At 44.0% G+C, this 23,928-nt stretch overlaps 1 protein-coding gene across 1 annotated transcript in view; it reads right to left on the bottom strand.

The window, feature by feature from the left end:
* Positions 1 to 23,928, bottom strand: part of tbc1d19 (TBC1 domain family, member 19) — a 168,783-nt gene that overhangs the window by 5,674 nt on the left and 139,181 nt on the right. The window contains exons 17-19 of the mRNA XM_038791449.1: positions 23,618 to 23,727; positions 15,758 to 15,849; positions 606 to 721 (exon numbers count right to left, since the gene is read on the bottom strand). Of these exons, the coding sequence (XP_038647377.1) occupies positions 606 to 721; positions 15,758 to 15,849; positions 23,618 to 23,727 (318 nt within the window). The remainder of the gene's footprint in view (positions 1 to 605; positions 722 to 15,757; positions 15,850 to 23,617; positions 23,728 to 23,928) is intronic.

Genomic DNA, 23,928 nt, shown 5'->3' on the forward strand with positions numbered 1-23,928 from the left:
TTGTCCTCAAGTAGAAATTGGAGGGCAATTAGCAGGGCAGTGCCAGGCAGGGGTGCTCCTCTGATTTGACGGTATCTCTCTTCCCGAGACTTATCTTAACAGTGAAGTTACTGTCCACATTTTCATTAATTCAAAAAGGTCGAGCTAGCTGTGGAGTCATGGCAGGCAACAACAACTGCCCTCAATAATGCAACTGAAGTCAAAAACAGGGTTTATGTGTATGCTGATATCATGCCATGGTTTTATGTTGAAAAATTGGCCATAACCAATTTTCATCTCACCTTGCCTCAAATAAGTAAACTTGTCAATTTGAGGAGGAAGAAGTAAAAGTAATGTTTAGCAAACCAACCAAGAAACAGTACTCTGCTGGTCTGGAAAACTAGGCCAATTAAGTGCATTTTTGAAAACATTCAGGACTTTCAACAGCTTACAAACATTCATGCAGAAACTAGTTGCTCTCAGCAGAGACACACAGTGAGCCATGTAAAGATTGTAACTCTCTCTAGTGGAAACTAGACAGAACTACATCATACTGAATATGTATGTTGCAAGAACTCTGGTCAAGAATTAAAAATGTAATGACAAGAGTTTCTTTATACTCATACCAGCAAGAATCTCTAGAGAATTGTATCCCAGAATTCTATCCCAAAGAAACAAGAGTTGATCAGTTGCGAGGTACCCAGAGAATGCCCGTACCATCCATTTAAACGATATTCGAAGTCTGTAAAAAAGAAATAGGAGAAACATTGAATTCAGATGGTTATGTAAGAGGAGTTGCACTAGCATCAGACCGAAAACAGAATGGGGAGGAGCTATTTTAATTTTGAACATTTAAAAAAATCTCATGAGTTCAAGCCGAACTCTCGAGTTCTATCCAGACGATTTCAGGATAGAAAAAATGTATATTAAGACCATAAGACATAGGAGTGGAAGTAAGGCCATTCGGCCCATCGAGTCCACTCCGCCATTCAATCATGGCTGATGGGCATTTCAACTCCACCTACCAGCATTCTCCCCGTAGCCCTTAATTCCTCGCGACATCAAGAATTTATCTATCTCTGCCTTGAAGCCATTTAGCGTCCCGGCCTCCACTGCACTCCGCGGCAATGAATTCCACAGGCCCACCACTCTCTGGCTGAAGAAATGTCTCCGCATTTCTGTTCTGAATTTACCCCCTCTAATTCTAAGGCTGTGCCCACGGGTCCTCGTCTCCTCGCCTAACGGAAACAGTTTCTTTGCGTCCACCCTTTCTAAGCCATGCATTATCTTGTAAGTTTCTATTAGATCTCCCCTTAACCTTCTAAACTCCAATGAATACAATCCCAGGATCCTCAGCCGTTCATCATATGTTAGACCCGCCATTCCAGGGATCATCCGTGTGAATCTCCGCTGGACACGCTCCAGTGCCAATATGTCCTTCCTGAGATGTGGGGCCCAAAACTGGACACAGTACTCCAAATGGGGCCTAACCAGAGCCTTATAAAGGCTCAGTAGCACATCGCTGCTTTTATATTCCAACCCTCTTGAGATAAATGACAACATTGCATTCGCTTTCTTAATCACAGATTCAACCTGCATGTTTACCTTTAGGGAATCCTCGACTAGCACTCCCAGATCCCTTTGTACTTTGGCATTATGAATTTTCTCACCGTTTAGAAAGTAGTCTATGCTTGGATTCTTTTTTCCAAAGTGCAAGACCTCACATTTTCTCACGTTGAATTGCGTCAGCCATTTCCTGCACCACTCTCCCAAACTGTCTAGATCCTTCTGCAGCCTCCCCACTTCCTCAGCACTACCTGCCTGACCACCTAACTTCGTATCATCGGCAAACTTCGCTAGAATGCCCCCAGTCCCTTCATCCAGATCATTAATATATATGGTGAACAGCTGCGGCCCCAACACTGAACCCTGTGGGACACCGCTGGTCACCGGCTGCCATTCCGAAAAAGAACCTTTTATCCCAACTCTCTGCCTTCTGTCAGACAGCCAATCCTCAACCCATGCCAGTAGCTCACCTCGAACACCATGGGCCCTCACCTTACTCAGCAGCCTCCTGTGTGGCACCTTATCAAAGGCCTTTTGGAAATCCAGATAGACCACATCCACTGGGTTTCCCTGGTCTAACCTACTTGTCACCTCCTCAAAGAATTCTAACAGGTTCGTCAGGCACGACCTCCCCTTACTAAATCCATGTTGACTTGTTCTAATCTGACCCTGCTCTTCCAAGAATTTAGAAATCTCATCCTTAACGATCGATTCTAGAATTTTACCAACAACCGAGGTTAGGCTAATTGGCCTATAATTTTCCATCTTTTGTCTTGATCCTTTCTTGAACAAAGGAGTTACAACAGCGATCTTCCAATCGTCCGGGACTTTCCCTGACTCCAGTGATTTTTGAAAGATCTCAACCAACGCTTCCGCTATTTCTTCAGCCACCTCCCTCAGAACTCTAGGGTGTGGCCTATCGGGGCCAGGAGATTTGTCAATTTTAAGACTTTTAAGCTTTTTTAGCACCATCTCTTTTGTAATGGCAACCATACTCAACTCAGCCCCCTGACCCTCTATAATTTTTGGGATATTACTCATGTCTTCCACTGTGAAGACAGACGCAAAGTACTTATTAAGTTCTCCAGCCATTTCCTCGTCTCCCATCACTAGCCTTCCGGAATCAGTTTGAATTGGCCCAATGTCTACTTTGGCCTGTCGTTTGTTTCTTATGTATTGAAAGAAACTTTTACTATCATTTCTTATACTACTGGCTAGCCTGCCTTCATATTTGATCCTCTCCTTCCTTATTTGTCTCTTTGTTAACCTCGGTTTGTTTTATAGCCTTCCCAATCTTCTGATTTCCCAGTGCTTTTGGCCACTTTATAGGATCTCTCTTTTTCTTTGATACATTTCCTGACCTCCTTTGTCAGCCATGGCTGTCTAATCCCTCCCCGGATAATCTTTCTTTTCTTGGGGATGAACCTCTGTACAGTGTCCTCAATTATACATACAAACTCCTGCCATTTTTGCTCTGCTGTCTTCCCCACTAGGGTCTGCTTCCAGTCGATTTTCGCCAGTTCCTCTCTCATGCCCTCGTAATTACCTTTATTTAACTGTAACACCATTACATCCGATTTTGCCTTCTCTCTTTCAAACTGCAGACTGAACTCAACCATATTATGATCGCTGCTTCCTAAGTGTTCCCTTACTTTAAGATCTTTTATAAAGTCTGGTTCATTACATAGCACTAGGTCCAGAATAGCCTGCTCCCTTGTGGGCTCCATGACAAGCTGTTCCAAAAAGCCATCTTGTAAGCATTCCATGAATTCCTTTTCTTTGGATCCACTGGCTACGTTATTTACCCAATCCACCTGCATATTGAAGTCCCCCATGATCACCGTGACCTTGCCTTTCTGACATGCCTTTTCTATTTCCCGGTACATGTTGCGCCCCTGGTCCTGACCACTGTTAGGAGGTCTGTACATAACCCCATTATGGTCTTTTTGCCTTTGTGGTTCCTCAATTCTACCCACACAGACTCCACATCATCCGACCCTATGTCGTTTAGTGCCATAGATTTAATTTTGTTCTTAACTAACAAGGTAACCCCACCCCCTCGGCCCACCTCCCTGTCTTTTCGATAGGTTGTATATCCTTGGATGTTTAACTGCCAGTCCTGAACCCCCTGCAGCCATGTCTCTGTGATGCCTACCACATCATAATCATTCACGATGATCTGTGCCATTAGTTCGTCTACTTTGTTACAAATGCTACGAGCATTCAGGTAAAGTGCCTTAATGCTAACTTTCTTATCATTACAGATATTGGAAGTCCTAAGATGTCCAAAGTTATCCTTCCTTTTTGTTGAATTCCTAGTCTGCCTCAAGCTTAAATCCACCTGCCTACATGTTATCCTCCTGAGTATCTTGCCATTTAACTCCATGCTCCCTGTCGCTTTCACTTTCCCTTCCCCCCAACTCAGAAGTTTAAAGTCCTACTGACCACCCTATTTATCCTCTTCGCTAGAACACTGGTTCCAGATCGGTTCAGGTGGAGACCGTCCCAACGGTACAGATCCCCCCGGTTCAAAAACTGATGCCAATGTCCCATGAAGTGGAATCCCTCTTTCCCACACCAATCCCTTAGCCACGTGTTTACTTCCCTAATTTTCTTGTCCCTATGCCAATTGGCACGTGGCTCGGGCAGTAATCTGGAGATTATGACCCTTGAGGACCTGTGTTTCAATTTTCTTCCTAGTGCTTGATAGTCCCCGAACAGGTCCTCCACCTTAGCTTTACCTATGTTGTTAGTCCCAACGTGAACCACAACAACTGGATCCTCCCCCTCCCGCTCCAATATCCTTTCAAGCCGGTCAGAGATGTCCCGCACCCTGGCACCGGGCAGGCAACACACCATGCGAGACTCCCGATCCGGCTTGCATAGGATACTATCTGTCCCCCTAATTATAGAATCCCCTATAACAACTACTTGTCTTTTTACTCCCCCCTCTTGAATGGCCTTCTGCACCATGGTACCGTGGTCAGCTGGCTCATCCTGTCCAGAGCCCTTTTCCTCATCCATACAGGGAGCAAGAGTCTCATACCTGTTGGACAAGGTCAAGGGCTGAGGCTCCTGCACTCCTGAACTCAGGTTCCCCCTGCCTGCCTCACTAACAGTCACACTCTGAAGTCCCTGATCACTTACTGAATGTGAATTACTTAATCTCCCAGGTGTGACTGCCTCCTGAAACAAAGTGTCCAGGTAACTCTCACCCTCCCGGATGTGCCGCAGTGTTTGAAGCTCAGATTCCAGATCATCAACTCTGAGCCGTTGAGATCCAGCAGGGGGCAGCAGAGCAGAGCTTCTGATTGGCTGTTCCGGGGAGATTTGCATACATGCAGTGCGGTCAGCGTAAGTTGAAGGTGCACCTGCATCAGTGACCCAAGGTGTTCGACGGAAGTCAAGCATCCAGCAGGGGGCAGCAGAGCAGAGCTTCTGATTGGCTGTTCCGGGGAGATTTGCAAACGTGCAGTGCGGTCAGCGTAAGTCGAAGGTGCACCTGCATCAGTGACCCAAGGTGTTCGACGGAAGTCAAGCACCCGAGACACTACACGTGTAGTGTCTCCCACCCGCCCTCCTCCTCTAACCTAATAATAAAACCCATTGGGGTGAGCAGGTGAGTGCCTTATTACATTATTATTTTTCTTTTTCTTATTTGTTAACCAGAACTAGGTTGAAAAAGACTATAGCAGAGGTATCCAAGTTTGGTTTTTTTAAACTGAAATTTATACAAAGTAATAAATTAATTAACTAATCAGAGATGGCTGGGCAGGTGATGTGCTGTAGCTGTATGATGTGGGAGCTGGCTGTTCCCCTTGTGAATGGCAATGACCACATCTGCAGCAAGTGTTGGTTGCTAGAATATTCATCCAGCACTTGATGAATGCTGCAACAAAGGTGCCTGGTGGCTCTGCAATTTTGTCTGCTTCCCATGCAGACCAAGAAGTTCCCAAGTTTGAAGCTCAGGTTATTTCCTGTTGGACAGCTGAATTCGCTGATCTCTGTCACAACAATTACAGGACACTGCTATTCGCCTTAGTGCCCCTAGACTGGACAGCAAGGATCACCTGTGCATCCTTGTTCTAATCACTATCCTGATGTATCATTTGATCATTAAGTGAAGATAATGTTAGGGTTAACCTGAAACGGCTTATGATTGAATAGAAACTTACGTTAATTGGCGAACTCACAAAAGTTGTCAGCTGTTTATTAAGCATTGAAATACTGCAATGTCCATTTTTTACCAAACAAGGGATATGCACTCTAATGGAAGTGCACCTAACCAAAATCATTTATACTGAAATAAAAATATAAAATGCTGGAAAAACACAACATGTCTGGCTACATCTAAGTAGAAAGAAAGAGTTCCTATGGCTCTTCTTCAGAACATTACATTGACATATCTTCTATCCTTTGCCAAATTAAGTTTCCACAATGGCATAATGGGAGGAGGCACCATCAGAGTACAATTTAGCAACAGACTAGAGTTTTGGGTTTGATTCAGAATCTGGGTTCTGATGAAGAATCTACCTCCAAAGCACTAACGTAATTAATTTTCTTTACATAGGTTGGTTAATCAGTTTTTCTGGGGTTTTTTTGATCAGCTAGGGGGTGTTATGTATTTATGGGTCTTAGTAGCTGCGGTGATCACTGTGTATTAATACATGCACATCGTCACCGGAAGTGAAGTCACAGGTCGCTAGTGTGGAAACTGCCAGAGTGAAGAAGCAGCCTGTAATGAACACACCTAGTCAATAAAGCTCTGTTATTTTGTGAGCCTCTGTGCTTCCTAGAGTCCGTTATCTCCAAGACACAACACAAAAACTGGACTTCGAACAGCACTTATTAGCCACCCGGGAAAAAACAATTACAAAAGTCGGGAAAGAAGATTTTGAAGAAAAGCTCTCACTTGTGCTCTGGACATAACATGTGAGGTGGACATGTGTAGTGATCCTCTGGAGAGCAATTATAAAGCTGGAGGTGTTTAAAAAAAGAGGCTAAAGCTCAGGTTGTTGCCTTGTTTTAACAGGAAAAGCAAAGTGCTGTTGAAAACACATTGCAAAATGTGCATCTGCAGAACCCCCATCCGGAAGAAAATGGCAGGAGTGTTCGGAGCCATGGGACCCTTCGATGGTAATGTGGAGTAAAAGGTCTCCTAGACTGAGCATTTTTGACTATTTTGCACAGGCATACAAAATGCAAAATGGCATAAGATATTCAAGTTCCTACATTCCGAAGTGGGATCGGGAGGGGGGGAATGTTCAATGTCCTCATAAGTTTAGTGCAACCGGAGAAGCAAGACATGAAAACATATGAACAAATTGTAGAGATTCTGCAACCACACTACGTATTCGCCTAAAACTTTGGTTATTGCAGAGCGTTTCAGATTCCAAAAAAGACATCAAGAAGAAGAGGGAGGAATCAACTGAGCAGTTTATGGCTGTATTAAAATTATACAATCGAATGATAAAATTTGGGACAGATTAGTCTATGGTCTGCGATGTAAGACAATACAGAAACGGTTGATAACCAACCTTACACTGAAAAAGGCCGTGGAAATTGCTGTGTCAATGGAGCTCGGTGCGAAAGAAGCTCTTCAACTGAGTTTGAATACCTGGATACATAAAATGTCGACTGAATCAACACCTAAGATTTCCGAAACTTGTACATGTCACCAAAGCCAGGGCATTCAGCTGCGGAATGCTGGTACAAGGATATAATATGCAGAAGCTGTGGAAAAAAAGGTCACATCGAGTGTGCCTGCTGGAAGAAAAAGCGAGCTACGAATAAAAAGAGCATACCAAAACAGCACAAAAGGAGACATGTTCATGCTGTGCATAGCGATCAAGAGAAACGAGACAACTCACAGTCCGAAGACGAATTGTCACTGAATGTGCTAGCCACTGCTGCCCCGCGATTAGACACTGGGTCACTCCACTGCTGGATGGACAATCAATAAAGATGGAAGTCGACACTGGGCAGAAGTCTTGCTGGTGCCAGAGACTGTCAACAATGAAAAACTCAAGACACATTCCTTTGAAACCTTCCAAGAATAGATGACATACACTGGTGAAGTGGTTCCATTGAAGGCCGCTTTGACGTAGTTGTGTGACTTAAGGGGCAAACTGCAGATTTGTCTTTACATGTAGGAAAGGGCAATTATCCAGCATGGATGGGCCAAATATGATTAGAAAAGATTTGACTTAACTGGGCTCAAATCAACCTGATGACTAATGAAGAATCAGGCCTGACAAAAATCTGAAAGAAGGATTTGATGGAGAACTGAGAATATGAAAGACATCACAGTTAAATTTAAGATTGGAGAAGGAAGCCAAGTAAACTGCTTGAAGGCAAGGTCGGTACCCTGTGCTATCAGGCCAAAAGTGGAGGCTGACTTGGAATCACTAGTAAAGATTGGAATCTTGGAACCTGTCAGTATTAGTGAATGGGCTACACCAATAGTACCAGTCATCAAAAAGGATGGATCTGTACAGATTTTCAGAGACTTCAAAGTCACCCTTAATCCAGTGTTATGTGCAGAACAATATCCACTACCCCACATTGATGACCTGTTTGAGGGATTGGCAGGAAGCCAATATTTCAGCAAATTCAACCTGAACTAGGCATGCTCACAGCGAATGTAGTCAGGAACTTTTGACAATAGTGACACATAAAGGTTTGTTTCAGTACTAAAGATTACCGTTTTGCATCATATAGCTCCAGTATTGTTTCAAAGAGCAATGGATCAAATCCTATGTGGACTAAGTGGAGTTCAGTGCTATCTGGACGGCATCCTGGAAAAGATGAAGAGGAACATCTTCGGAATTTGTAGCCTAACTCTTCAAGGACTGGTAGCCTATGGACAGAGAGTCCACAAGGACAAGTGAGAGTTCATCCAGTCTTCCATTGAGTATTTAGACATGTGATCGATGCCACACACATTCAAAATTCTCCTTCGAAGGTCAAGGCTATCAATGGCGTCTGTACTGCAGAATGTTAGCCAGTTGCGATCCTTCCTCAGATTGTTGAACTACTACGGAAGATTTGTTCCACATTTGGCAACCATTTTAAAACCACTGCATAATCTGTTGTTCCAAAACAAAAGTGAAAGTAGTTGGGTCGATGTATTAAAGCTTTTATGCAAACCAAAGAAGTATTGCTCAAATCTGAAGTCCTTACACATTTCAATCCTACCCTACCCTGACAGTTGGTGTGTGACACATCTCCTTATGGTGTTGGAGCAGTGGTATCCCACACCATGCTCTTGTGTAAGGAAAGACCCATTGCCTTTGCATCTCAAACATTGAGCAAAGCTGAAAGTAACAATGCGTAAGTCGAAAGGGAAGCCTTAGGGATTATCTTTGGAGTAAAGACATTCCACCAATCCTGTAGAGACGACCGTTCACACCGCTGACGAACCATCATTCATTGACGACAAGTTTTGGACCACACACAGGAATTCTGTCAATTGCTGCAAATATAATGCAGAGGTGGGCATTGCTTCGGTCTACACATACTTATACATCAAGTATTGACAATTAATTATCCATTGTAATGCAGATGGACTTTCACAATTACCACTACCGAGTAATTTGTCAGCAAGTAGTTGGTCAAACTACTTCAGTAGACGTATCTTCTACTTTGAACAGATAGACTTCAGGACAAATAAAGAAATACATTCGGAGTGATCTGATACTCTCCAAAGTAATGGATATGGTATTACGAGGCAAGACCTCACCTAAAATCTGACTTGAAACCGTGCTCTATTAGAAGATTGTCTGCAAATTCAGGATGTCTTCGTTGGAGGCTCAAATTGAGAAGACAAGTGTTAAACAAATTGCACAAGGGAATTATGCACACAAAAAAAATAGTGAGGAGTTATTTCTGGTGGCCTGGGTTGAACGTGGTGATCGAAGAGAAAGCTGGAATGTCTTCTTCTTGTGTGAAGGTACGAAACCTGCCACTGTTAGCACCGCTACATTTTTGGGACTGGCCTGAAGAGACTTGGCAATGGGTGCATGTCGACTTTGCAGGACCTTTTGAAGGACATATGTTCCCAGCAACTATCGATGCTCATTCAAAGTGGCTAGAAGTCGCCATAACCAAGTCAACTTCATCACAATAACGATAGAGAGTCTTTAGTAGGTTTGGATTCCCTGGGAAATTGGTAAGTGATAACAGACCTCAATGTCTCCCAAGAATTTGAAGGTTTCTTGAAAGATAATGATATTCAAAATATTAGGTCAGCATCGTATCGTCCTGCTTTGAACAGACGAGCAGATCATTTCGCTCAAATCATGAAACACACTTAAAGAACAACCACGAAGCAAGGTTCACTGATCAAATGCCTCAATCAATATAGGAATACTGCTCATTCAATGACCAACATCTCTCCTGCTTTACTAATGATGAAAAGACAACTACATTTGGCATTCGACTTGTTGAAACCTCCAAAATGAAAGAAATCGTTCAACAGAAATAATAATCTTTAAAATCTTTATTATTGTCACAAGTAGGCTTACATTAACACTGCAATGGAGATACTGTGAAAATTCCCTAGTTGCCACACTCCAGCGCCTGTTCGGGTACACAGAGGGAGAATTCAGAATGTCCAATTCACCGATCGGTCCTTCTTTTGGGACTTATGGGAGGAAACTGGAGCACCCGCAGGAAACTCACACAGACACTGGGAGAACCTGCAGACTCCGCACAGACAGTGACCCAAGCCGGGAATCAAACCTGGGACCCTGGCGCTTTGAAGCAACAGTGATAACCACTGTGCTACCATGCCGCCCACAACAAGCACAGATAGAATAGCTGGGAAGTAAAACAAAACATCATGAGTTCCACCAAGTACAAGGAGTATTGGCCAGGAATTACTCAACACAAGAAAAATGCTAGGGGCTGGTTTAGCTCACTGGGCTAAATCGCTGGCTTTTAAAGCAGACCAAGCAGGCCAGTAGCACGTTTCGATTCCAATACCAGCCTCCCCGGACAGGCGCCAGAATGTGGCAACTAGGGGCTTTTCACAGTAACTTCATTGAAGCCTACTCGTGACAATAAGTGATTTTCATTTTTTGCATTTTCAATGTTTTTTTGCCATGATCCTTGCAGAGACTGGCCCTGTCTCGTATACCATTCAGGTTAGTGTTAAGAATTGGAGAAAATTAAGATTCAAAGAATCAAATAAAATAAAAAAGGTAGTTAATGACAGCAGTGACTGAAGGGATTTTGATATGAGAATTGGCATATCAGTGTGAGAAGCAAGTGTTTACCTATGTGACTCGGGGAAAACAATGGAGTATAGAACAGGTAACTTCAAAGTGGCAAGATATGGAAACTGACACATTTATGCTAAAAGCTGGATCCAGAAGGTGGGCAACATCAAAGGGAAAGAATGATATATACGCACAGCACAATAACTGAAGAGAGGGACACAGTAGCAGCTACTGTCACAGCCATACCAGCTGCAGAAACAGTCTCCAGAAAACGTGTCCCCAAACGTGGCCAAATAACTTTTGCCTGGTAATTGTGCTGGATATAGCTCATATAGTTATATAATATTTGATGTTGTTTGGGAACAAAGGGGCATCTCAAAGCTCAGGAAACTAAGGTAGCTGGGAACCAAGGATTAATGTAACGTAATACTGTGTGTGTAGCCATCAGTTTAATTAAGTGTATTATTGTAATGTATTATAGTTCTTTTTGTGCGTTTTTGCTTTAAATTAATAAATATTCTTTGTTAGTTGATCACACAATGTCTGGACTATTCCATAAAAGCAAATTACTGCGGATGCTGGAATCTGAAACCAAAGAGAAAATGCTGGAAAATCTCAGCAGTTCTGGCAGCATCTGTAGGGAGAGAAAAGAGCTAACGTTGCGAGTCCAGATGACCCTTTGTCAAAGCTGGACTGGACTATTCCTTCCTGGTTCACAAATGTTTCTGCGCAGTACACCAAATTAAAAATATACACAACCAAGAAGCAGGATTCCAAGTTACCCTTCTGGGTTTTGGGATATTTAACATCAGCAGGGTTCTTAACACAAGAGATTATGTCATTTGGCGGAAGCATGCAGACAAGCTGTTGGCAGGGAGAACCGATCCACCAGAAATGGAACCTGCTGAAAATTCAGATTCAACTGAAAAGTCCTGACATGAACCTTCTTACAACCCTGACACCGGCACAACACTATTGAGGAAGACAATGCCTCACCTTCAGACCACGCAGAGTCAACCTCCAGTTACAACGTCAACGGTGATCAAAACAATCATTGGTGACGTTCGTACAAAGACAAAAATGCCAGAGGCTACAATTTGTGCCAAGAAGCAGGTGCCAGAGCTTTGCAGTCAACAGTTCAGAGAGCGACAGCCTCCAAACCTTCTGACTTATTGATTGTTACCTGATTATTGTTCATGTTATATTTGTTTGAAATTGTTGGGGACATTCGATTTTAAGCATGAGGAAATGTCATGAATTTATATTGAATCTTAGTAGCTCCAGTAAGCACTGTGTGTTAATATTTGCATGCCATCACCAGAATTGATATCACAGGTCAGTAGCATGGAGAATTGCCAGAGTAAAGAAGCAGCCTGTAGTGAACACACCTTGTAAATAAAGCTCCGTTCATTTTTGACCTGCCATGCTTCTTAGGGTCAGTTCTCCACAATACACAACGGGGGGGGGGGGACAGAAATCTGACAGAATGGATATTGACAATATCGGACTCAACTGTGATGCTCTCTCTATGTCAAACAATCTGTGACACTCATACATGGAATTTTGGCAGGAACAAAGAAAAGTACAGCACAGGAACAGGCCCTTCGGCCCTCCAAGCCCGTGCCAACCATGCTGCCTGACTAAACTACAATCTTCTACACTTCCTGGGTCCGTATCCCTCTATTCCTATACTATTCATGTATTTGCCAAGATGCCCCTTAAATGTCACTATCGTCTCTGCTTCCACCACCTCCTCCGGCAGCGAGTTCCAGGCACCCACTACCCTCTGTGTAAAAAAACTTGCCTCGTACATCTACTCTAAACCTACTCTAAGCCCCTCGCACCTTAAACCTATGCCCCCTAGTAATTGACCCCTCTACCCTGGGGAAAAGCCTCTGACTATCTCTCCACTCTGTCTATGCCCCTCATAATTTTGTAGACCTCTATCAGGTCGCCCCTCAACCTCCGTCATTCCAGTGAGAACAAACCGAGTTTATTCAACCGCTCCTCATAGCTAATGCCCTCCATATCAGGCAACATCCTGGTAAATCTCTTCTGCACCCTCTCTAAAGCCTCCACATCCTTCTGGTAGTGTGGCGACCAGAATTGAACACTATACTCCAAGTGTGGCCTAACTAAGCTTCTATACAGCTGCAACATGACATGCCAATTCTTATTGTCAATGCCCTGGCCAATGAAGGCAAGCATACCGTTTGCCTTCTTGACTACCTCCTCCACCTGTGATGCCCCTTTCAGTGACCTGTGGACCTGTACACCTAGATCTCTCTGACTTTCAATACTCTTGAGGGTTCTACCATTCAATGTATATTGCCTACCTGCATTAGACCTTCCAAAATGCATTACCTCACATTTGTCCGGATTAAACTCCATCTGCCATCTCTCCACCCAAGTCTCCAAACGATCTAAATCCTGCTGTATCCTCCGACAGTCCTCATCGCTATCCGCAATTCCACCAACTTTTGTGTTGTCTGCAAACTTACTAATCAGAAAGTCTCCGGTGAACTTGCAGATGTGGTCTCCTTACCTGGCCTGACTGCAAACCACTTGCATAAAATGATTCACCACATGCAGAATCTGACTCTATAACTGTCTCTTGTGCAGTGCCAGTATCTAAGCTGCTGGCTGCGATTACAGATTAAGTGGCAATGGTTCTTCAATTGAGGTGAGGTACGGCTATCACATTAAGTCATGAGAGTACAGTGGCTGGTTAGGCTGCAATTCTTGGTATCCAAAAGCACAAATGCAGGTAAGGAGTTTTTTGGGTCAGGTAGAGGGGGCGAGTGAAAAGCAAATTGTCCATGGTAATGCCATTAATAGCTTCCACTTCATAGCAGATAGCAGGATAAGGACGAAGTGGGATTGGATACGTCGCATAAACAGAAACAACCTGAACTTTCTCAATGAAGCTCGATACAATGATCTTAGTAACAGCCAGCCCTATGCCGCAGACCACTGGCTCCTCCATAGAGCTTAGGTATGCAGGCATTCCTGCCCCTCATTGGTTTGGCACTGCTACCTATGACTTTAAGTAACTAGTCAGCAGTTTTTAAGTTGCCGTGGAAAAAAATTAAAGTCTTGTGCAAAACAAAATAAAAATACACAGAATGTTGGTAATGGGCCAACTTGCCCTGCAAGAGAGAGGGAAGGATATCAGCATGTGCATTGGTTCGGTGTCCCTGTCACAGCTGAATAGTGTTGTGGAAGCAGTGATAAGTGAGTATGAAACTGGTTGCAAAGGCACATGCATGTGTGTGAGATGGAGTATCTGAATGAATTCTGAGGTATGACTTTTGAATTGCTAGAGATTATTTAGGAGGAACTTCTTCACCCAAAGGGTTGTGAATCTATGGAATTCCTTGCCCAGTGAAGCAGTTGAGGCTCCTTCATTACATGTTTTTAAGGTAAAGATAGATAGTTTTTTGAAGAATAAAGGGATTAAGGGTTATGGTGTTCGGGCCGGAAAGTGGAGCTGAGTCCACAAAAGATCAGCCATGATTTAATTGAATGGCGGAGCAGGCTCGAGGGGCCAGATGGCCTACTCCTGCTCCTAGTTCTTATGTTCTTATTGATGGATGTGTGACGGTGTAATGCACTGAGTAGCGTGAGAGATTCGTGGTGCTGTTGGTAGAGACGTCATTTGAAGATGCATTCACGACCTCAATCACCCATGTGAGATTACTGAATATCTTCCAGCATTTTAGCCAGGTCCTTGGGCCCAGACTCAACAACTGACTGCCTTAGCCAGCTGCTTCCATTCTGAGGATCTCCTAGCCCCCTGACAAAACATGGGCATCTCCTTACCGCCTTCTGGGCTATCATTGCTGTACTTAGGAGCCTTCTCTCTTGCTCCATTTGTTGTGTTTCCCTCCTTTGCTCCCTATCTTCAACAGCCAGCCTGTAACAGTTTATGTACATTGAATGCAGTTACTTTTTAAGAGGAGGTGGCTGTCTTTTAGGAGGTGCAGATCTGCCATGTGTCATGTTAAGCTCGCTTGTTGCCCCTGGCACACACCCCTCCTCCCCCCACCTTGTTGAATATGCAGCTAGTCAGCAGCAGCTCCACACAGAGGGCGGAATTCTCTCATCTGGGGATTAAGTACCGTGGCGGGGCAGGAAACGTGGAGTGTTTCCCACTGCAGAGGCTGGTGGGAAAACATGGCAAAACTTCCAGCCCTGACCTAATTAATTATGCAACTGGATGTTTTGCGCCATATTCCATGGCAGGGGAGGCATGGGGAGGGGAGGCATGATAGTCTGCTATCCTATCTGGATGCCCTATTGAAAAGGTGCCCAGCATCACTGATCTTCTGTTGAAGGAAGAAGGTGGACCTCCTGAGAAAGATGGAGCATTCTGAAGCTGGAAGATGGACCCCCTTCAGGACACTGAATCTGGAAGGTCCATCTGTAGATGTTCCCTCCATCCACTGCTGCGGTGTTCCAGGCACCAGGTTTGCCATTGGCCTCCACCCTGAACTCTGGAGGCAGCTCTACACATTGTTCAGGTGGTCCCAATATCTGCACAACATGTTGTTCCAGACATGTTTCGCACAAGCGTGTTTTCCTGACGGCGCCATGGAGAATCAGATATGGGTGGACAGGCCTTCATAGTGGGACATAAATTAGTTTCACGCCGACCTCCAGCAGGTTTTCCGATCTGCCATGGCAGGCGCCAGCAGACATCCTGCCGTAAATTCACACCAGTGTAATATCGATTTCCGAGCCTCCCACCAAATCCTCCCCACCCCCCTTCCACCCACCATTGAACCCACCAGTGAGGTCTTTGGAGAATTCCACCTAGTGTTGAACACTGAAAATTGAGTATCGTGACCTCAATGCCCATAAAAGGGCCGATATATATTTCCTTGCAAGAGGTTAATTGCTAGAAATACTCTTCAAAATTTCTCTCAAACAAATTTGGCAAACATTTAACCACTGTGAACAGAACCTTCAAATATGATGATAGTACTTACGGTTGCGCCCCAATTTCACGCAAATGGTAAAAGAGTTGAGGGAGGTAAGTCTGAACAAGTGTCTCAAACACCAGACAAAGTGACACAATGCCCTAAAAATAGACAATTAACAGCATTCTTATCATATCCATAGCAATCACAATAAAACAGATTTGTCTATCAGAAAACACATCATGATGGATTCTCCGATCAGCGACGCCGAAATTGCGTTTGCCGATTGGCCGGAGAATTCCCGTTTACAGCGCAATGGGGGGCCAGCGCCATTTTGCGATGTTCCGCCCCATCAAAAACAGTGTACTCCGGCACACCGTCGGGACGGCCACAGGACATCACCTGAGGCCCTCCCTTGATGGGCCGAGTCCCCGACGGCATCGTTCACACCGTTCGGGGACTTCACGTGGTGGCTATGGACCGAGTCCAGCGCTGCCACAGATGGGGTTGGGGGAGGGGGGAGGCATTCCGCTGGCAGATGGGGCTTTGGCAGGACGGGGGAGGGGGGGGGGGACTGATGGGGAGTGGTCCAGGGGTGGCGAGGGGGGTTACAGGGGGCAGCTTTTGGCAGGCTGGGTCTGCGCATGGCCGGCGCCATGCTGTACGGTGCAGCCGCTGCAGTCCGCTGTGCGCATGCACGGCCACAGGCCCAGTCATTCTCCGGCCGTATCCACAGGATGCTGTGCAGCTGCTAGCCCCCTACCGGACGGAGGATCGGTGCGCGGGCGACGCTGATTTTCTGGCCGTCAGACCAGATGGATTCTGCGGACACAGTCACAGGATCAGAAATCCAGCCCATCAAACTCCACCTGCCCATTGAGAGCATTAATCCCATGGAACTATTCAAAAACAAGCAACATGTTCCCTCAGTTATAGACCAACATTTTTTCATCAGTCAATATCACCAAAAATAAATTAACTGGTTATTCAACTAACTTACTCGTTTATTTGTGGGAATTTAACAAACTTCTATTTATATTTATTGAAATAACAACAACTTGAATTTATCTAGCATCTTTTACATAAAAATCATCCAAAAATACATTCAAAAATTAAAATAGATAGGAAGAGATGGAGAGGTGACCAAAAGCTTGTTCAAGAACATTTAAAAGTTTCCTTTCAGCTATATGAGAGGAGATGCAAAGGGCTTTAAGCATGTACTACCAGAGAATGTGGTGGCGAAAGCTGACGGCTCTCCCATCTCATGGATAAATGAGGAGATGGGGGGTGCAAAGCTGGAGGAGTGCTGGATATTGGCATATATGTTTTTGACAAGATAGAATTTTGGATAGGATGACAGGACAGAAAATGTGCAACAGAATAATTGTGTTCACAGACGACAAATACATGATTAAAGGCTCATACAGCAACAGAGTTCATAGAATTTACAGTGCAGAAGGAGGCCATTCGGCCCATCGAGTCTGCACCAGCCCTTGGAAAGAGCACCCTAGGCCTCCACCCTATCTTCATAACCCAGTAATCTCACCTAACCTTTTGTACACAAGGGCAATTTAGCTTGTCCAATCCACCTAACCTGCACATCTTTGGACAGTGGGAAGAAACTGGGGCACCCGGAGAAAACCCACGCAGACAATGGGAGAAAGTGTAAACTCCACACAGACAATCACCCTAGGCCGGAATTGATCCTGGAGCTGTGAGACAGCAGTGCTAACTGCTCACGTGGTTATGCTGCAATTGTATAAGGTGTTAGTGAGGCCACACCTGGAGTATTGTGTTCAGTTTTGGTCTCCTTACCTGAGAAAGGACGTACTGGCGTCGAGGGTGTGCAGAGGAGATTCCCTCGGTTAATCCCAGAGCTGAAGGGGTTGGATTATGAGGAGAGGTTGAGTAGACTGGGACTGTACTCGGAATTTAGAAGGATGAGGGGGGATCTTATAGAAACATATAAAATTATGAAGGGAATAGATAGGATAGATGCAGGCAGATTTTTTCCACTGGCGGGTGAAAGCAGAACTAGGGGGCATAGCCTCAAAATAAGGGGAAGTAGATTTAGGACTGAGTTTAGGAGAAACTTCTTCACCCAAAGGGTTGTGAATCTATGGAATTCCTTGACCAGTGAAGCAGTTGAGGCTCCTTCATTAAATGTTTTTAAGATGAAGACATATAGTTTTTTGAAGAATAAAGGGATTAAGGGTTATGGTGTTCGGGCCGGAAAGTGGAGCTGGGTCCACAAAAGATCAGCCATGATCTAATTGAATGGCGGAGCAGGCTCGAGGGGCCATATGGCCTACTCCTGCTCCTACTTCTTATGTTATGTTCTTATGTTCTAACCACTGTGCCACCATGCCACCCTTGAATAATGTTGCAGAGTTGGGTATTGTTACAGGTTTCCAGCAGTTGCATTTTTACCTTCGCCAAAGAGCAAAATTGTTTGAAATAGTGATCACTTTTTAAATAAAAGCTGAATGCAATGGTTTTGCAGCCTAGTTCAATTTGAGGCATAGGCTGGGGAATTTAATTGCTGAAGCTCAAAAGGAGCAATGTAGTAATCAGGAGACCTTCTGGTTTCATTTATCAGGTTACTTAACCCCATGGGTTTTGGATTTAGTAATGTTGCTGACTTTGATAATCTCAATATTCTTCAGATTAACGAAGGAGCTGGCCATTAACATCAGGAAGCAATGAATCATATACACCCCTGTCTGCATCAATGGTGCCAAGGTGAGATGGTTGGCAGCTTCAAATTCCTAGGTGTGCACATCACCAACAATCTGTCCTACATAAGAACATAAGAACTAGGAGCAGGAGTAGGCCATCTGGCCCCTCGAGCCTGCTCCGCCATTCAATTAGATCATGGCTGATCTTTTGTGGACTCAGCTCCACTTTCCGGCCCGAACACCATAACCCTTAATCCCTTTATTCTTCACAAAACTATCTATCTTTATCTTAAAAACATGTAATGAAGGAGCCTCAACTGCTTCACTGGGCAAGGAATTCCATAGATTCATAACCCTTTGGGTGAAGAAGTGCCTCCTAAACTCAGTCCTAAATCTACTTCCCCTTATTTTGAGGCTATGTCCCCTAGTTCTGCTTTCACCCGCCAGTGGAAACAACCTGCCCGCATCTATCCTATCTATTCCCTTCATAATTTAAAATGTTTCTATAAGATCCCCCCTCATCCTTCTAAATTCCAATGAGTGCAGTCCCAGTCTACTCAACCTCTCCTCATAATCCAACCCCTTCAGCTCTGGGATTAACCTAGTGAATCTCCTCTGCACACCCTCCAGCGCCAGTATGTCCTTTCTCAAGCAAGGAGACCAAAACTGAACACAATACTCCAGGTGTGGCCTCACTAACAACTTATACAATTGCAACATAACCTCCCTAGTCTTAAACTCCATCCCTCTAGCAATGAAGGACAAAATTCCATTTGCCGTCTTAATCACCTGTTGCACCTGTAAACCAACTTTCTGTGACTCATGCACCAGCATGAAGAAGCATTCACTAGCACACCCAGGTCTCTCTGCACAGCGGCATGCTTTAATATTTTATCGTTTAAATAATAATCCCGTTTGCTGTTATTCCTACCAAAATGGATAACCTCACATTTTTCAACATTGTATTCCATCTGCCAGACCCTAGCCCATTCACTTAACCTATCCAAATCCCTCTGCAGACTTCCAGTATCCTCTGCACTTTTCGCTTTACCACTCATCTTAGTGTCATCTGCAAACTTGGACACATTGCCCTTGGTCCCCAACTCCAAATCATCTATGTAAATTGTGAACAATTGTGGGCCCAACACGGATCCCTGAGGGACACCACTAGCTACTGATTGCCAACCAGAGAAACACCCATTAATCCCCACTCTTTGCTTTCTATTAATTAACCAATCCTCTATCCATGCTACTACTTTACCCTTAATGCCATGCATCTTTATCTTATGCAGCAACCTTTTGTGTGGCACCTTGTCAAAGGCTTTCTGGAAATCCAGATATACCACATCCATTGGCTCCCCGTTATCTACTGCACTGGTAATGTCCTCAAAAAATTCCACTAAATTAGTTAGGCATGACCTGCCCTTTATGAACCCATGCTGCGTCTGCCCAATGGGACAATTTCTATCCAGATGCCTCGCTATTTCTTCCTTGATGATAGTTTCCAGCATCTTCCCTACTACCGAAGTTAAGCTCACTGGCCTATAATTTCCTGCTCTCTGCCTACCTCCTTTTTTAAACAGTGGTGTCACGTTTGCTAATTTCCAATCCACCGGGACCACCCCAGAGTCTAGTGAATTTTGGTAAATCATCATTAGTGCATCTGCAATTTCCCTAGCCATTTCTTTTAGCACTCTGGGATGAATTCCATCAGGGCCAGGAGTCTTGTCTATCTTTAGCCCCATTAGCTTGCCCATCACTACCTCCTTAGTGATAACAATCCTCTCAAGGTCCTCACCTGCCATAGCCTCATTTCTATCAGTCGCTGGCATTTTATTTGTGTCTTCCACTGTGAAGACCGACACAAAAAACCTGTTCAGTTTCTCAGCCATTTCCTCATCTCCCATTATTAAAACTCCCTTCTCATCCTCTAAAGGACAAATATTTACCTTAGCCACTCTTTTTTGTTTTATATATTTGTAAAAACTTTTACTATCTGTTTTTATATTCTGAGCAAGTTTACTCTCATACTCTATCTTCCTCTTCTTTATAGCTTTTTTAGTAGCTTTCTGTTGCCCCCTAAAGATTTCCCAGTCCTCTAGTCTCCCACCAATCTTTGCCACTTTATATGCCCTTTCCTTCAAATTGATACTCTTCCTTATTTCCTTAGATATCCACGGTCGATTTCCCCTCTTTCTACCGTCCTTCCTTTTTGTTGGTATAAACCTTTGCTGAGCACTGTGAAAAATCGCTTGGAAAGTTCTCCACTGTTCCTCAACTGTTCCACCATAAAGTCTTTGCTGCCAGTCTACCTTAGCTAGTTCTTCTCTCATCCCATTGTAATCTCCTTTGTTTAAACACACAACACTAGTATTTGATTTTACTTTCTCACCCTCCATCTGTATTTTAAATTCTACCATATTGTGATCGCTCCTTCCGAGAGGATCCCTAACTATGAGATCATGAATCAATCCTGTCTCATTACACAGGACAAGATCTAGGACCGCTTGTTCCCTCGTAGGTTCCATTACATACTGTTCTAGGAAACTATCGCGGATACATTCTATAAACTCCTCCTCAAGGTTGCCTTGACCGACCTAGTTAAACCAATCGACATGTAGATTAAAATCCCCCATGATAACTGCTGTACCATTTCTACATGCATCAGTTATTTCTTTGTTTATTGCCTGCCCCACCATAACGTTACTATTTGGTGGCCGATAGACTACTCCTATCAGTGACTTTTTCGCCTTACTATTCCTGATTTCCGCCCAAATGGATTCAACCTTATCCTCCATAGCACCGATGTCATCCCTTACTATTGCCCGGATGTCATCCTTAAATAATAGAGCAACACCACCTCCCTTACCATCCACTCTGTCCTTCCGAGTAGTTTGATACCCTCGGATATTTAACTCCCAGTCGTGACCATCCTTTAACCATGTTTCAGTAATGGCCACTAAATCATAGTCATTCACGATGATTTGTGCCATCAACTCATTTACTTTATTCCGAATACTACGAGCATTCAGGAAAAGTACACTTATGTTGGTTTTTTTACCTCTGTTTTGAATCTTAACATCTCCAGTTTTATTCCTTTTAGTATTACTGGGCCTATTCACTGAGCTCCCCTCAGTCACTGTACCTTGTACTGTCGCCCTTTTTGATTTTTGACTATGTCTTCTCTGCCTTGCACTTTTCCCCTTACTTCCTTTTGCTTCTGTCCCTGTTTTACTACCTTCCAACTTCCTGCATCGGTTCCCATCCCCCTGCCACATTAGTTTAAACCCTCCCCAACAGCTCTAGAAAACACCACCCCCTAGGACATCGGTTCCTGTCCTGGTTCACCCATGTTGACGCTGCGACCAAGAAAGCACAACAGCGCCTATACTTACTCAGGAAAAAAAGGAAATTTGGCATGTCCATAGAACAGTACAGTACAGCACAGAACAGGACCTTCGGTCCTCGATGTTGTGCCGAGCCATGATCACCCTACTCAAACCCATGTATCCACCCTATACCCGTAACTCAACAACCCCCCACCCCTTAACCTTTACTTTTTAGGACACTACGGGCAATTTAGCATGGCCAATCCACCTAACCCGCACATCTTTGGACTGTGGGAGGAAACCAGAGCACCCGGAGGAAACCCACGCACACACGGGGAGGACGTGCAGACTCCGCACAGACAGTGACCCAGCCAGTGTCCACATTGACTCTTACCAATTTTTACAGATTCACCATAGAAAGCATCCTATCTAGCTGCATCACAGCCTGGTATGCCAATTCCTAGAATCAACGTCAGAGACAGGCCCTTCAGCCCAAACTGGTCCATGCCAACCAGAAACACACCTAAGCTAACCCCATTTGCCTGCATTTGCCCCATATCCCTCTAAATCTTTCCTATCCATGTATCTGTCCAAATGTCTTTTAAATGTTAATGCCCCTGCCTCAACCACTTCCTCTGGCATTCCACATACATACTGTGTAAAAATGTTGCTCTTCAAGTTCCCATTAATTCTTTCCCCTCTTAACTTAAACCTATGCCCTCTAGTTCTTGATTCACCAACCCTGGGAAAAAGACTGGGTACATTCTATTACCCTATCCATGCCTCTCATGATCTTATACACCTATGTAAGATAACCCCTCAGTCTGCTAAGCTCCAAAGAAAAAGTCCTAGCCTGTCCATTCTCTCCCTATAACTCAGTCCTTTGAGTCCTAGCAACATCCTTGTAAATCTCTTCTGCACTCGCTCCAGTTTAATAACACCTTTCCTATAGCAAGGCAACCAAAACTGAACACAATACTCCAGGTGCGGCCTCACCAACATCCTGCACAACTGCAACATAACTTTCCAACTTCTATACTCAATGCCCTGACTGATGAAGGCAGCATGCCAAAAGCCTTCTTTACTGCCTATCTACCTCTGACTCCACCTTTAGAGAATTGCTCAGCCCAAGACCGTAAGAAACTACAGAGAGTCGTGAACACAGCCCAGTCCATCACACAAAACTGCCTCCCATCCACTAACTCTGTCTACACTTCCCACTATCTCGGGAAAGCGGGAAGCATAATCAAAAATGTTCTCTTCCAACTTCTTCCACAAGTCTGAGAACACGCAGTAACAGGTTCAAAAACAGTTCCTCTCCGTTATTACCAGACTCCTGAATGACCCGCTTATGGACTGAACTGATCTCTCCACACAGCTTGTCTACTGAGTAGTACTACACTCCGTATGCTTCTCCCGATATCTATATCTATGTATTTACATTGTGTATCTGTTGCATGTCCTATGTTTATTCATGTTTGGAACGATCTGTCTGGACTGTATGCAGAACAATACTTTTCAATGTACCTCGGTACACGTGACAATAAACGCAAATTCCAGACTAGAAATGAAACTGCTGGTCAATTTTGTCATTGTTCTTCAGCTGTGATAAATATTTCTTCGACAGTCATCATCAGGCACAAGGCTAGATAACCCTCCTGCAGTTTTGGCATTTAAAATTTTTATTTCTGTCTTCATATAATCCCTGGCTAAAGATAATGGGCTAAGAGTACAAACACTGGGGACTGCTATTAAAAAATACACAATAAGTCAACAAAGAAACAACACACTACTTAAATTGGTTTACCTTCTGTTACATTTCAACACAATAAATCTTCACCAGTACAAATCATATTCTTCAGAAAGAATGCATATCCATTGCAGTATCTCGTGCGGAATATTCAGGCATTCACATAACTTACCGAGGAATGAGATGAGATGCAATGAAGCCTGAAGAAATATCGCACATACATTTCTCTGAAAACTTGGTATAGTTTGGACGGTTCATGGTAGAGAAAACAGAGTGGAGCAACTGCAAATAAGCAAGAAACAATATGTAAAATCCAAGATTGCACAACACAAATCATAGCTTGATTCTTTTTGTGATCAGGGCCAGTTTTCTCACAACAATCCTTAACTATATCCTCAACCTAGTATAGGGAACATAATAATTTGTAAAAAGAAAAAGTGCAATCAGCAATCCAGGTGCAAATTGCTCTCAGAATTACACCAG

Source organism: Scyliorhinus canicula, chromosome 3, assembly GCF_902713615.1.
Source record: "Scyliorhinus canicula chromosome 3, sScyCan1.1, whole genome shotgun sequence".
NCBI lineage: Eukaryota > Metazoa > Chordata > Chondrichthyes > Carcharhiniformes > Scyliorhinidae > Scyliorhinus > Scyliorhinus canicula.